Here is a 15,050-nt window from a genome sequence, read left to right as displayed (position 1 = left end):
CTAAATTATGTCTGCTTCTAACCCTTTTCTAATTAGAGACACTGCCAGGGGTTTTAAAAGTGAAGCTGTTTTTCTGGTTCATAGAGTAATAAGCAGTATGAAACCAGCTCCGCTCAGCCCAGCTGAGAGTTAGGCTGCCAGGGAGAGACTTAAACCTCTAGGTCAACCAAAAAAAAAAAAAAAAAAGTAAGAAGTATGAAATATAGTTGGAAAAATTGCATAAATAGTCATCACACATTGTATTTATACTCTTTTTTATCCCTCACTTTTAAAATGAAGCAACATTCTTCCTTCATGTGCACAAAGTACACCATTTTGGTCCTTATATCCATTTCTAGGTCTTTTTGACAGAAAAAACGTCACATGCTTGCATGAAACAGTAATTTCACGGGTCAAAGGGTATTACATCCATTTTTGTTCAAAATATAAAATTTTTAGATTCTCAATCTATCATAAAGGACTTGAACTCCCAATTTCGAATCATGACCTAAGATATATTTCATTTGTTTCTTCGTTTCTTTTTATTTTTTTAGTCACGTTTGGCTATATCTTATTCTCCTTCTTCTTTGTTGGGTTCTCTGTGTTATTTGTCATATTTTTTAAATATATTTGTCATATTTTTTCTATATTTCTTGCCCTTTTCTTGTTACTGCAACTAGTATTTGGTCACTTTTTTTTTTAACCTTTTAAAAATATTATTTCTTTTTTTGGTTAAGTTTCTTTATCGGAATTTAGAATTTTCTCATTTTACAAGTCTTATAGATTTTTTTTAAAACTTGAAATTTTTGTAATTATTAATTTTACTAGGCGTATGTATTTGGGGGAGAATGGCGCCTAATATCTTTTCTTTTGTACTCCTAAAACTATTATTGCATGGTGGCATGGGCATTTATTGGGAAAAGTGACCTAAAATGGATATAAGGACTAACATGATACATTTTGTCTATGTGAAGGATGAATTTACAACATTTTAAAATGAGGGGCCAAAAAGCTATATTCAAGATATGTGAGGGACTATTTCCATCATTTTCCCGACATGGTTTACATAATTTTATGGAGCAATTATCCGGTTGGCCATTAAACTTTTGCGATCATCGAGTTTTGGTCACTCAACTTTTAAAGGTCTGGTTTTGGCCACTAAATTATATAAAGGTAGGATATGAGATCATTCTGTTACATTTAACCGTTAAGTTCTTTGATCTGTCCGTTAGCGCGATTTTCAAGACAAAAGGCAGGGTCTTTTTAGGAAGTTCAAAATAGCACTTCTTCTTCTTCTTCTTGCATAAACCTAAACAAGACAGATTCACCCGAGAAACCACAAGAGAGAAGGAAATGGAAGCTTGGAGAGCGGAACTCCGGCGATCGACATAATGCAGTATAACATTTGGGGCTCAAGGCCCATGAACTCGTTCGCATCTGCTATAGGGACTACTTCTCTAGATCAAAGACATCATCGTCATCATCAGCTGGATTCAAGACCCTGCCTTCAAAATAGCATTGAAGGTGAACGATGTCTGGATCTGATTATCTTCCCGAAACCCTAAGCAAGTCCTATTCATCCTCTCTCCTCGATCACGACTGTCCATTCTATCGCTTCAAATCTTCTTCCTTAACCTCATCTCCCTCCGATCCATGCCTCTATAAATCCGCCTCCTTGAGTAAGCTCAACGCCTGCGCTCCCGAATTCATTTCTCGCATCTCGATTTCGTCCGCCGCTGCGTCTCCTTCGTCTTCGCCGTGTCTCTTGTCACCCTCTGTATCTTCCCCCTCCCTGTCTTCCTTGTCGTCTTCCTGCGGGAACTTGCTGTCCTTGGTTCAGTCGGAGTAGCAGAGCGATCTCGCTGCTACTTTCGTCGTTCCCTGCCCTCCTGGAGTTCCCTCCTGGGTATATCATGTGTTTAATTCCAACGGGGCTTAGGGTTTTGCACTCAAAAACGCTAAATCGCAGTGATTAGATTACACCAGATCAAGGCAGTGGGTGTGCGATCAGTGGTGGGGTCCGATGGTGACTTCTACCAACCACCAGATGGTGAGATCGAGCAAGGGTCTGAGGGAAGAAAAGCCCTCCGGTAAAAAACAAACAAAAACACACACAGAGACCGTGGATTTTTGAAGTTATATAAACTAGTTCCCTCTGCTCTGCCGGGTGCGTTCATATTCCAATCTCACCTTTTCATTTGTCCCGGAAGCTTTTCCGTCAGCTTTGATTCCTGTCCAGCCAAACAAACCTCCCACAAGGACATTTCTGATTTCTGAAGCTGAAGTTGGAATACAAACCCAAAAAAAAAAGGGAAATCAAATAATGGCAGAGGAGGAAGCTTGCTTATTCACCATGCACCTGGCTACTGCATCCGTACTTCCTATGGTACTCAAATCAGCCATCGAACTTGGCCTCCTGGAGCTTATAGCCAAGGCCTGGATGGCAGTCTTGGCATTTGCAGGTACAGCGAAGAATTTGACGCTCGGAAATCTACTGGTGGCATTGGAGGAGTGATGCCTGCGGTGGATGAAAAGGGCCTGACGAAGATTTGAGGAGGGGGAGGAAGAAGAGCAACAATTTTTGAGAGAAGCATTGAATGCTATTTTGAACTTCCTAAAAAGACCCTGCCTTTTGTCTTGAAAACCACGCTAACGGATAGATCAAAGAACTTAACGGTTAAATGTAACAGAATGGTCTCATTTCCTACCTTTATATAATTTAGTAGCCAAAACCAGATCTTTAAAAGTTGAGTGATCAAAACTCGATGATCGCAAAAGTTTAATGACCAACCGGATAATTTGCTCTAATTTTATATCTTTGCCCACATTGTAACGGAAAGAAAAATTTTTCAAATTCCAAGTCATAACCAGATAAAGCAATTTGCATTACAAAATTCACCAGATGGAGACGTAGGTTGCCATGTACAACGAACCGGTAATAAAATAGCCTTTGTGTCGTGTTCCAGGAATGTGATCATCATTGTCGCTAATGGTCTAAAGACTTATTAAATATATGGTCGTGAACTGAACTGAGCTACAATGTTTCTAAACTCGGAGCGGACAGTGAATCGAAAAAACTTTCGATTCGCGGTTCGAGTTCAAAGATTTAATAATTTTTTATTTATTTTAATATTAAAAATTTTGAATAAAACTAAAATATTTATTTTATAAAAAAAATTTAACGAAAATTGATAGAACTTTTCCATTTTTATTGATTCAACCGGTTCTTGACCAATTCAATTAATCTTTAGGTTATTCATTGAATTGGACCGATGACTTGATTGGTTCAAGGTTCAATCGATCGAACTGACTGGTCCAATCTGATTTTCAAAACACTGCTAAGCTGAGGTGTTCTGAAAGAGTTGTTTTAAAATAGGGTGTTTTGAAAGATGAATTAAGGACTTGTAAAGTAAAATGGGTTGGGAGCTTGTGCGTCCCGTTTCATATACGGTTAGTACTGTGGGTACTCCACTGGCAAATAAAGTACACCATCCATCCCAAGTTGTTTATCACATTTTGAAATTTCAACCTCTTAAAAACTGACTTCATAGTTTGTTTTCAAAGTTGTACTTTAAAATTCAAATTGTAAATTTAAATTTAGTATTAAATATAGATAAAAGTGAGAATATTTGACTTTTGATCAGACGACAAATATTTTGAAATATTCTAAAATGAAAAGTATGATACTTTTAACGATAAAACATGATATTTTTAATGATTTTCGTGACACTTTCAATGAAATTGAAGGAGTACTAGCCTAAAATCCATGAATCTTTTACGAAATAGCTACTGGTTGAGCCTTTTCGAAACAACGGTTGAACTTTTTGTGTTGAGTCAAAATTTAGCACTGGCCTCAATACAATGAACACTAGTCTAACACACTTACTACACACGATAGTGTCATTATTGAAAGGAATTAAAAAGGAGGGTGAATTTAAAAAAAAAAAAAGTAAGAAATCTGTAGGAAAAAAGTAGTTCAGATAAACATAACAGCAACGACGTATAAGCTTCAAAATCCACATCTTAATTCTTACATCAAGCTATTTGGATTGCGAATTAGATCATAACGAAATGAAGGTCAATACAGGTTATTCGAACAAATTTGTACTTGGTCCACATCATAGCTCTTACAAGATAATAAATGTAATTGGTGACAGGTTGTCCGAACCAATTTGAAGAATATTCCATGTTGAGACTTCTTTAGAATAAAATAGAGGGAAAATCGTTAAAAACATCTCTTATATTTTGTAAAATGACTTTTTTCGTTCCTTATTTTTAAAAATATAATTTTATGTCAATTACAAATTCATATTAGTTAAGTTTGGTTCCTACCTAAGTTTTCAATTAGTTTTTTGTCGAGATCTACTACGTGCCTTGCACGTGATTATTTTTTAGGAAAAAAATTATCAAATCAAATTTCACATAATCCGATCCATAATCATTCACATTTCATAAAATAAATTTTTTCATCCTTCATTGATAATTTGTACGAATAGCTTTTTTTAAACCCACGGATATATCTATTTAATTTTACTTAAACAATATGAATAGCATGTAATATATTTATATTTGATTTCACCTACAATTATAATTAGCTTGTTTAAGTAAAATCAAATAGAGATATATTACATACTATTCAGGTGAAATCAAATAAATATATATATGAGTTTTCAAAAATAAGAAAAATCATTCGTACATATGATTAATGAGGGATGAAAAAAATTATTTTGTGAAATATGAGAGATTATAAATCAGATTATGTGAAGTGTGATTTGACATTTGGCCCTAAAAAATGATCACGTACAAGATACGTGGTGAATTCCATCCAAAAATCAATTAAAAACTTAGTTAGGAACTAAATTTGGCTAATGTAAATTTACAAGGGACGTAAAATTATATTTTTAAAAATAATGAATGAAAAAATTATTTTATAAAATGTGAATGACTTTTTGGACGATTTTCCCTTCAACGTAAGTATAGTCGCACCAAACGATTGACAGATACAGCAAATCACTTTCCCTGCCTGTTTTCCTTTTTATAGCAAATCTCTTTTTGCAGATGAAGTATAAGTTTTATAACGAACAGGTCTACTAATGCAGACAAACAACTTTTTGTTGCTTAGATTTCAAAGTGTTTACACTTTCCATCCCTTGAACTCGTTGATAACATACCTTTCCTAATCAAATGTCTTCTGCAACGTGATTTGATTAACTTTTTCTGTCTTTACCAACCAGCCATTTTGTTCGTTTTCCCCAGGTGTAATAAACTAAGAGATGGTAACGAGTAATGACAGGTATATCAATGAGTCAAACATTTAGCACCGGCCTTAATACAGTGGACGTGGAAAAAAGCGCGCATCTTTCACATATCCAATGCCAAGGCTACGGGCCTGCGGTTTTTTTTTTGTGGGGTTTTTATTTTATTTTATTTTATTTTTAAAGAAAAGCAATGACAGTTTCACTAGTGGAAGAAGTTTGATACTCTGTTAATGATAAAATAACGTGGGAGGGAACAAGCATCCTACAATAAGGCATACGATCATCTGTAGCTGAACTTCTGCTGCTACAAAACTGCAATCCAGATTTCGCGATCTAGCAAAAGATAATCCCTCTTGTAAGTATTTTTGTACTCCACTAGCTTTCAATTTAATCTTGTTATTGTTATTATTATCTTTCTTTTTTTTTTCTTAAAAAAAAAATTATAGGGTCAAGCTATTCTGTTGATTTTGTGTGACTACTCGGACTTAGTAAGATAAATCCAGAACAAGGGTTGTCATAATTCAAACTTAAATCATTGCAAATCAACTACAGTTAATACAATTAAATGTGAACACATCATTCATGGATGAGGAGAGAGAGATGAGGATGGCACATTTTCCTTTTAATTTCCAGTAGTTACTTGTGTTCTTCAAGAACTACACAAAACAGATCTGTATTTTATGTTCATAGGCCGGAACAGGGCATAGCCAGACCTCGAATGAGGGTGAGTTGTTGCCTCCCATCTCGAACCCTTACCGGGTCAATAAGAAATTTGATATGCAACTCAGGAAGTCTGAATTGTTCAAGAAAGTCTGCCACTTGAATTCACCCAATTTGCCAGGATTTTCTTAATTGCTTTCAAAACTCAAAATTGGTTAAGGTTTTGAGCCCCACATCTAAAGCGAAGAATTCTTTGGGCATAAAGGTCAAAATTGATGAAGGCAAGAATGGTTTTTGTAGATTTGCAACTTCTGTGGGCTGTATACTAAATTTCTGTGTTACAATAACAAATAAAAGAGCTGCCATCTGAGATTGAACTCTATCAATTTTACATGCAAGTGGAAAGAAAAGGAGTGTTATACTCGAGCCTGTTTCATTATATTTTGTTTTCTAAAGGGGAAATGAAATATCTTAACTTGCTACGCTGTAGAATATTCAGCACTGGAAAAAGGAAATATATGGTTTGAAGTCAGTCAATGAGAACTAACTAGCAGCTTCAGGGAACTTAATTTTTTTTTTTTTGTAACTTTCTTTAGAAAGGAAGAGAGAGACTTTCTCAGGATACCAGCTATGTAGAATATACATGCAGTTATATGCTAGATGTGTCAGATTTGATGTAAGGAAAGTCTCATCTCATAAAGGAACTGTTAAGTTTCAGGAACCTAGTTGTCAATTAACTAGTTTAAGAATTTTAATTTCAGCTGTCCTTGACAGTACTTTTTAAGTGATTTGGGAAAAGAAATATATTAAGATTACTAAGAATAAATATTAAGCATCTTGATTAACTGGAAGAGAGATTTGGCTTTGGCAAGGAAAGGGTTGTACCTTTGAAGAAAAGAATAAGATTCAAATGGACTTTTTTTTTCTTCTCCTTTTTGGGGTGAAATAACGACAGTTCCCAAATTAGTATCCACATCAACATTGTGACCCTGACACGTTCAGTAGCTTGCACATCCATAGGCACAAACATGTATTCTTGTTTTTAGCTAAAAAAAAAAGGTATTCTTGTTTTTAAAGGATGAGTTATGTTTCCTCTTTTCTGCTTTTCGTCTGCTAGTGATCTAATGTTACATTAGAAATCTGTCAGAAATTGAAATGCTACTGCCTCGATTTATTAGTCTTGATTGGTTTTATTTCTTGTTTTACCATATACTTGCATTTCGAATTTGGCTGAAATTCAGTTCATGTTTCTGCAAAGAAGCAAAAGTATTTTCTGGTTGTTTTTCTTTCTCTGTTTAACCATATTTCCTTTTCTTGTATTCTTGCTGTTGCTAAAGATTCAAGAGGTAATCATATGTTTGATTCATATAAAACTGAGGCTGAAATTCATTTCATGTTTCTGCAAAGAAGCAAAAGTATTTTCTGGTTGTCTTTCCTTCTCTTTTAACCATGTTACCTTGTATTTTTTCCGTTGTTGAAGATTCAGAGGTAATTATTGGTTTAAATGACCGAATTTTGTACCAAAAACTGAGCGCAGGTCTATATTCAACTATTACGTTTGCTTAAATACATTCTACCACTATAAAAAAACGAAAGAGACAGAGAGAAAGAAGTAGAAATGGCTTATGCAGATATAACTGCTCTTCTTGAAAACCTTGAGTTTCTACTGCAATCCGATCCACATCCCATCCTTCATTACAAGGAACAAGTTGAGTCTCTCCACGACAAAGTCAATCTTCTGCGAGGCTTTCTGGAGGAATCTGAGAAGAGATATGATCGTGGAAGCATGAAACATTTGGATCTGGAGATCAGAGATGTGTTCTATAAAGCAAGAAAAGTCATTGATTCAAAACTGTTAAATGTTTATGCAGCCAAAAGTGCAAAAAGTTGGAAAAAGGCTCGGAGGATCCTTCGCCGGAGTTTGCGAAAATTAACAGAGAAAGTTGATTTTATACTGAAAAAACTCAACAAAATTAGTCAAAAAAGAAAGAATGCTGCCAGCGCAGATTTACAAGCTGGAGGACCTGTGCTTGGCGGTTTTTCTCGCCGTGTATACATGGAAAACCATGTTGTGGGTCTTAATAATGACTTGCAAATAGTTAAAGATCAACTCACTCAGTCACCTTTGAGACTGGAAACGATCCCCATAGTAGGGATGGGAGGCGTAGGAAAGACAACTCTAGCTAGAAGACTTTATGAGGATCCTTCTATTGTACTTCACTTTCATGTTCGTTTGTGGGTAACTGTTTCTCAAGACTTTCAAATCAGAATACTTTTGCAAGATCTTTGCCAGCTTGGTAATGATAATGAGATGAATAATGCAGACTTAGCTGAGCATCTATACAAAAGTTTAAAGGGCAGGAGGTATCTAATTGTTTTGGATGATATTTGGTGTACTGAGGCATGGGATGCTGTAAAAAGCATTTTTCCAGATGATAACAATGGAAGTAGAATCATATTAACTAGCCGGCTCAAGGAGGTGGCTGTTCATGCTAACCGTGAAAAACCTCATCACATCAAGCTTTTAGACCCAGTTGACAGTTGGAAATTACTGCATCAGAAGTTGTTTGTTGACGAAAGATGTCCCCAAGAGCTGGAGGAAGTTGGAAAAGAAATTGCAGCAAAATGTCAAGGACTACCTCTGGCAATTGTTGTGGTTGCAGGGTATCTCCTAAAAATTGACAGGACACGAGATTGCTGGGATAATTTTGCGGATAGTGTGGCTTCATATGTAACTGGAGACCCACAACAGTGTTTAGACATAATTGCATTGAGTTACAACCAATTACCTCCTCCTTTGAAAGCATGCTTCCTTTATTTTGGAGCCTTCCCTGAAGATCGTGAAATCCCAGTGTCAAGACTGATTTACTTGTGGGTTGCCGAGGGATTTCTAAAGCAAGTGACAGGGAAAAGCTTGGAAGAGATAGCTGAAGAATGTCTGATGGATCTCATCGATAGAAACTTAATTCTGGTCAGGAGAGTGTCCTATGGCAGAATAAAAACATGTATCATCCATGATATATTGCGGGACTTGTGCTTGAGAGAAGCTGAGAAAGAACATTTCATGCACGTGGTTAATCACAACAGCCATGTTTTTCATGAAGGCAAAACCAATGCGCAACGTCTCAGTTTCCATATGGATTGTAGCTTCCCCATTCTTTCTACCACTCACATAGATTCTGTTCTGTGCTTTAGTCGTTTTTCAATGTACTCCTGTTTCAGGCACTCTGCATTCAAGCTGCTCAAAGTGTTGGACATCATCCGCTCTGCATTAAATTGTTTCCCTGTTGAGATTCTACAACTTGGTAACTTGAGATTCCTTGCGTTATCAGTCACTGAGCTTCCATCAACTATATCCCACCTTTGGAATTTGCAAACTCTGGTTCTTAACATTTATTCTGGATGCACGTCTTTACCATGGAAACTGTGGACAATGCAGCAGCTAAGGCATCTCCATTTCAATTTCTGCAGTTTTCTGCCCAATCCTGCAGGGGCAGAAATTAATGGACAAGGTGATTTAGTCCTGCGGAACCTACAAACACTCTCCAAATTGAGCTTCTCAAGTTGTACCATGCAAGTAATTGCTAGCCTTCCAAATCTAAAGAAGTTGGGATTATATGAAACTGCAGAAGCACACGTAACTGAAAAACTTTGGCTTGATCGTGTCTTCCCATCTGGTAACTTGTTTAGTTCAGTTTACCCCATTCATAGCAACTGCTGGTCCTATATCAGTAATGTTGCTCAACTACATCAACTTGAAATATTAAAACTGAACTTTATAAACTTATTTGCTGAAGAAAGACGATGGGTTCCCTGTGTGGATGAATTTCCTCCAAACCTGAAGAAGTTGACTCTAAGTTCCAGCTACCTACCATGGAAAGATATGAATGTTCTTTCTATGTTGCCTAATCTTGAAGTGCTCAAACTGAAAAATAATGCATTTGTAGGATCAGACTGGGAACAATATGAAGAGGGGTTTTCCCGGCTAAAGTATTTGCTTATTGATGAGACAGATCTTGTCCATTGGAGAGCAACCAGTACTCAATTTCCAAGTCTTAAGCACCTTCGCCTTTTTCGCTGCCGCTGCCTTAGAGAAGTTCCTCTTGATTTTGCTGAAATTCCTTATCTCCAGATAATTGATGTATACGGTTCCTATGATGCTGTTAGGTCAGTTATGCAAATTAAACAAGAACAAGAAAGTGTGGGAAATGATGATCTTCTTGTTCGTTTTGACTCTGCAGTTTAAGAAAGGAGGAATGAGACATTGTTTCTCACTGGTACATTTCCTTCAACAGCATCTACCTTTATTAGTTTATACCATAATTTTTGTGTCATTATAATGGAGATTCAACACATAGGCTGTAAATCCCAATTGACAATTGCGGGAAATTAATTTTCTGAAAGTATCAGTATGGCATCTAGTCCTGGAAATCTGAAACTTGTCTTCAGTATTGTTATCCATATGATTTTGTATGGTGGAGGCATGCAACGCTGCATTTAAACAGCATGATCTTTCAATCTATATTGTAAGTATAGGTAGGCAGTGTCAATGGAGCATAGCATCCGTGCATTTGCTTCTGGGCTCTTACTTCTTCATTAGATGGCTTCTGAAAGTATCAGTATGTTATCCATATGTGAAATTAATTTTCTGAAGGTATCAGTATGGCATCTAGTCCGGAAATCTGATACTAGTCTTCAGTATTGTTATCCATGTGATTTTGTATGGTGGAGGCATGCAACGCTGCATTTAAACAGCATGATCTTTCAATCTATATTGTAAGTATAGATAGGCAGTGTCAATGGAGCATAGCATCTGTGCGTTTGCTTCTGGGCTCTTACTTCATTAGATGTTTACTTTCATTCCAAATAAAGCTGTCTGATAATTAAAAAAAAAAAAGGGAAGTGGAGCTCAGGACATTAGATTATTCTCATCAAGTGGAATCTAGGAATGTCTGTCACAAATAATTATCTGGCTCTCTAGCTATAACTTTGGAATTGCTTGCAACTTTAGGCCATCTTGTTTCATCAAATACTTCTTTCTGCTATTTAAAGCAATAATTTTGTTACACAACCTTCCTTATGGTTTTCAGAACTTAAAGTTGTGGTCGTAGATAGTACCTTCAAATTTAAGAGAACTTAGGTTTTGAGTAACTGCTACTGTTCAGTCTGTGTCATACATTGATCTTCATTAAACAAAGTCTTGATTTACTTTTAGCAGCATTACAACTAGATTCTTCAAAATAAACTTTGTGTGTTAACTAGCTTTGCTTTTTCAGGGAAGTTTCTAAAAGTAGGACAAGGCTACCTACAAATAGACATCCCAGGAAGATGCTCGTAAAAATATGAAAAAGGGCCACAAGACTGCATCTTGCACACATCCTCAGTAAGATTACAGAAATTTCATTAAACTTGATACTGTTGATAGAGGATGCATCAGCATCCAGTAGGTGTACAATGGCATACTTTAAGCGTGTGTTTATAATAATGACATCTTGTATTACTTGGAAATACTGCTTTTCTGTTGTTTCACTTCATAGGGTCACCTTTTATTTAGCTTAGGAAAGATAAAAAGTTGGTGCATTGTGAACGTTTTGAAAAGTTGGTTATCTCCTGTTCTTCTATAGCAGTGCCTCTCTTCTGCTTCCTCAAGCTAATGCTGTTAATTATTTGTTTATATGAATCAAGTAGATCTGTTGTAACACCCTGCACCCACGGGCTGGCCTAATAACTTTTTGAGCTGAAACCACGAGCTCAGAGTGGTTAACCCAAAGTTATTAGTAACCCAACGGGGCTGACATTATTTCCTTTCCTTTTCCTTCTCCGTCCCGACGTGGGACGGATGTATGGGGTATCACACTCACCCCCACCTAAGGACTTTGCATCCTCGCAAAGCCTGTACATCTGTCCCACATTAGGATGGAGAAGGAAAATGAAAGGAAATATAATGTCCCTCATCGTGACGTTATAACATCCTCGTACATCCATTGAACGTTGGGACGGAGAAGGAGAAGGAAAAGGAAAGGGACTATAACGTCCGGCCCGTTGGGTTACTAATAACTTTTTGTTAACCATTTTGAATTCGTGGTTTCAGCTCAAAAAGTTATTGGGCCATCCCGTGGGCGCGGGGTGTTACATCTGTAGAAAATAGGAGCTGAAAGTACTTTAGTACTCTTTTTATACTTGTCTGAATGACAAGCAGTAATCCTCTTAAAGGAGATAGTCATCTTAATATTGCTACATTTTGAAGATACTTTATATGTTTCTCAGAAGTAGGTGGGATTATCAATCTTTAATAGGGAGATCTACATGATACCTCTTGAAACGATACTGAAGTTTGATAATTAACATCTCAATTGTTCTCATTTCTTTGTATAGTATACACATGATTTACTGTGTTATCAGAAAATAAAAGGTAAGAAAATGAAAAAAGTCCCAAGCTTTATAAACTACCTATAGAAGTCACTTAGGATGTTCTTTCCATGTGGTTCACAAAGCTATCTGCTCGTGGAGGAGATATTGAAAAGTAAATGAGAAGGAAATTTGAACAATGACTGTTAAGACTTTAGGTGACTCAGATTTCTGTTTCTTCTGTTTCCATTGCATGTGAACCTGTCCAGTGAAGTTGTTGGCTCCCCTAATTCTTCTCCTGGCTTAATTACTTCAACATACCACAATTAGAAAAGATGTGATTGAGTTGCTGGGCCTTGAATTCCTCAAGGTGCAATTACCTAAGAGCTGGTATACTTCAGGTTGTATCACCTGGGAATTTCGGCTGTTTCCAGAGTGAGAAAGATGGCTTTATCTTAGTAACAATGAGGATAGACAAAAGCCAATTGTCAGATCAAGCAGTTTACTACTTGAAATTTGATTATTTTCTTATTGATCCAGAAACAAGTGTACTCATTGCCTTCACTTTCATCTCGTACAATTTGATTGCCTGACTGACTAGTATACTTGCACAGATGCCTTTTATTTTGTCCTAAATTTTTTAACTCTATGAACTTATTTACACCTTTTGCCATCAAGCCTTTTCCTGTAATGTTAATTGTATTGAGCCCTGAGGACATATTTTTGTCAAGCTATATGATATTCTTCCTGCTGGTCATCTGTAAGGTAGTACAGAACATTGAAAATCATAGGTGATTAATCTCACAGACAAATCTCAGTTATATTTTTGTCTTGTACTGATTTGTTTGCCTATCTAACTCTGGTGCACAATTTGTTAATTTTTGTTGATGGAATGTTGGTACATGGTGGAATGGTTAGTTGGTCTGTAGTCCAACTAAATGAAATCACCCCTTCTTTCAGAGCTGAAGAATGCTGCCTTTCATATGATGCAGGTTTTGAAAGAAGATTTTGGAGTATATTTTTGGAGTCCAACTAAATGAAATCACCCCTTCTTTCGGAGCTGAAGAAAGCTGCCTTTCATATGATGCAGGTTTTGAAAGAAGATTTAGGAGTATATTTCTGCAATTTTCTATCTTTGACCATGTATTTGAGAAGGTTAGTAGCAGTCACTTTGTAGCAAAAAGGAATGAAAACAGTGGGATGGATGGGATTCTGTAGGGGAATTGGATTGCTAAGAGACAAGAACAACAAGAGACTTGAACCGATTAGTAGCGAAGTAAATTTGTTCGCTCTACTTGGGATGGCTTCTGATCTTGTATGATCAAATTCTGATGTACTTGCAATGTGATTTCTGTCATCTATCTAGATTTACAATTACTAGTTGCCTATGGTTAAAATAAAACATACAAATTGGATCAAAACTCCTTGGTGTCTAAACTGTTAACCTTTTGCAGTTGGTTAAAAGTTAATCCAAGTTTGAATTAAAGTAAATTAATGTGATTGATTTTAATGGTTAGGTTTCTGGATTGCCATTGCAATTTGCCCTCTTGAGATATGCTAGATCAACGAGTGCTGCACTCTCTCTGTGGTTGATGAGACGCCAAAGACGCGTATCTGTGTTTGCTGCATAAGGGAACAATGCCATCACACCCCAGCATAAAATTCAACGTAAGATGATTTTACTTCCTATAGGGGATTGTGTTTGTCGCTAAACCATATTGGTGTTTGGTACCTTCAGATTTAATCTTATAAGTAGGATTAGTGTAACAAAATCTTTGCACGAGCAAGTGTATTATAAATCCTTGTCACGTGTTCAATGAGAACTCGTAAATTTTAAGATACTTTTTATGTGTCAAAACTGTTGAATCGTTTGTATAAACTAAAATTTTATATTTAAGGAGTACATAAAATGGTCTAATAAAAAAATTATATCACCGAAGGCAATTAGAGTAAATATTTAGTGAAAATTATGGATGATGATATCTAATATATATATATATATATATGTAAAATTGAGATTTTAGGAGGAAAGAGGGAAAGGAGAATTTGAATTCAAAATCTCTAAATTTTGAAGTCTCAATTTTTAGACACTGGATCAAAGACATTGGACATGTAATATAGTCAATCTATTATTTCCAATGAAGGGATTCAACTTGTTTCAATGCTAAACGGTGGTTTATCTTCAAATATTTTTCCTCAATATGCACAAAAGAAATATTTTGCTATTCCTCTAAAATTTAAATAATTGGCAGGGACTAACTGGCTAGGCCCAAATTAGTCCCAAGTTCTCAGGTTGACCCATTTCTGAACTAGGGTGAATTGGAACAAATTAAAATGCCCAACTATTTTAGTAACTATTCAGTAAAGCACAATTTTTCATCAAGAAAAATGCAGTTTTGGTATCAAAATTTTGACATATGAGCGGTTTTAGTCCCCAAATTTTGGATGAAAACAAATCCGGTGCCCGAACTTTCAAATTTTGAGCACATTTAATACCCTTGGCGATTTTTTCCCAAATTGCTACTGGAAAAAGTCATGTGACAGTCACATGTCCGACCACTATTATATAAAAAATGTCAAATGCCATTCTAATACTAAATATTAAGTTTAAGGACTCATATGAGTCAATTGATTGCCACCAAGAACCAAAGCAACTATAAGAACACAATTATCAAGATCAGTCTTCATTGTCTTGATTCTAGCCTTTTGAAAGTAGAATCTATTGAATTCATGCATTCTAGCCTTTTGAAAGTAGAATCTATTGAATTCATGCTTCTTGACGAACCGAGAATTAGAAATTGATGT

At 36.0% G+C, this 15,050-nt stretch overlaps 1 protein-coding gene across 4 annotated transcripts; it reads left to right on the top strand.

Moving 5' to 3' along the window:
• Window positions 1-5,479: 5,479 nt before the first annotated feature.
• Window positions 5,480-14,086, top strand: LOC113748647 (putative late blight resistance protein homolog R1B-16). 4 transcript variants are annotated; one of them, XM_027292158.1, is made up of 5 exons: window positions 5,480-5,592; window positions 7,435-10,174; window positions 11,174-11,280; window positions 13,336-13,400; window positions 13,763-14,086. In XM_027292158.1, exon 2 carries the CDS (start codon window positions 7,516-7,518, stop codon window positions 10,141-10,143), a length of 2,628 nt encoding a protein of 875 aa, XP_027147959.1. In that variant the 5' UTR covers window positions 5,480-5,592; window positions 7,435-7,515; the 3' UTR covers window positions 10,144-10,174; window positions 11,174-11,280; window positions 13,336-13,400; window positions 13,763-14,086. The 4 variants fall into 4 exon arrangements, with proteins under 4 accessions (XP_027147959.1, XP_027147958.1, XP_027147960.1 ...); XM_027292157.1 differs by having other exon boundaries at window positions 13,336-13,560; XM_027292159.1 differs by lacking the exon at window positions 13,336-13,400.
• Window positions 14,087-15,050: the final 964 nt, after the last annotated feature.

This window comes from Coffea eugenioides, chromosome 10 (genome assembly GCF_003713205.1).
Source record: "Coffea eugenioides isolate CCC68of chromosome 10, Ceug_1.0, whole genome shotgun sequence".
In the NCBI taxonomy this organism is placed as follows: Eukaryota; Viridiplantae; Streptophyta; class Magnoliopsida; order Gentianales; family Rubiaceae; genus Coffea; species Coffea eugenioides.
This window is presented reverse-complemented; position numbering and strand designations above follow the sequence as displayed.

Bases quoted from the DNA above. Each gene is read 5' to 3' on its own strand.
- LOC113748647 (XM_027292159.1), top strand. From the start codon at position 7,516: ATGGCTTATGCAGATATAACTGCTCTTCTTGAAAACCTTGAGTTTCTA.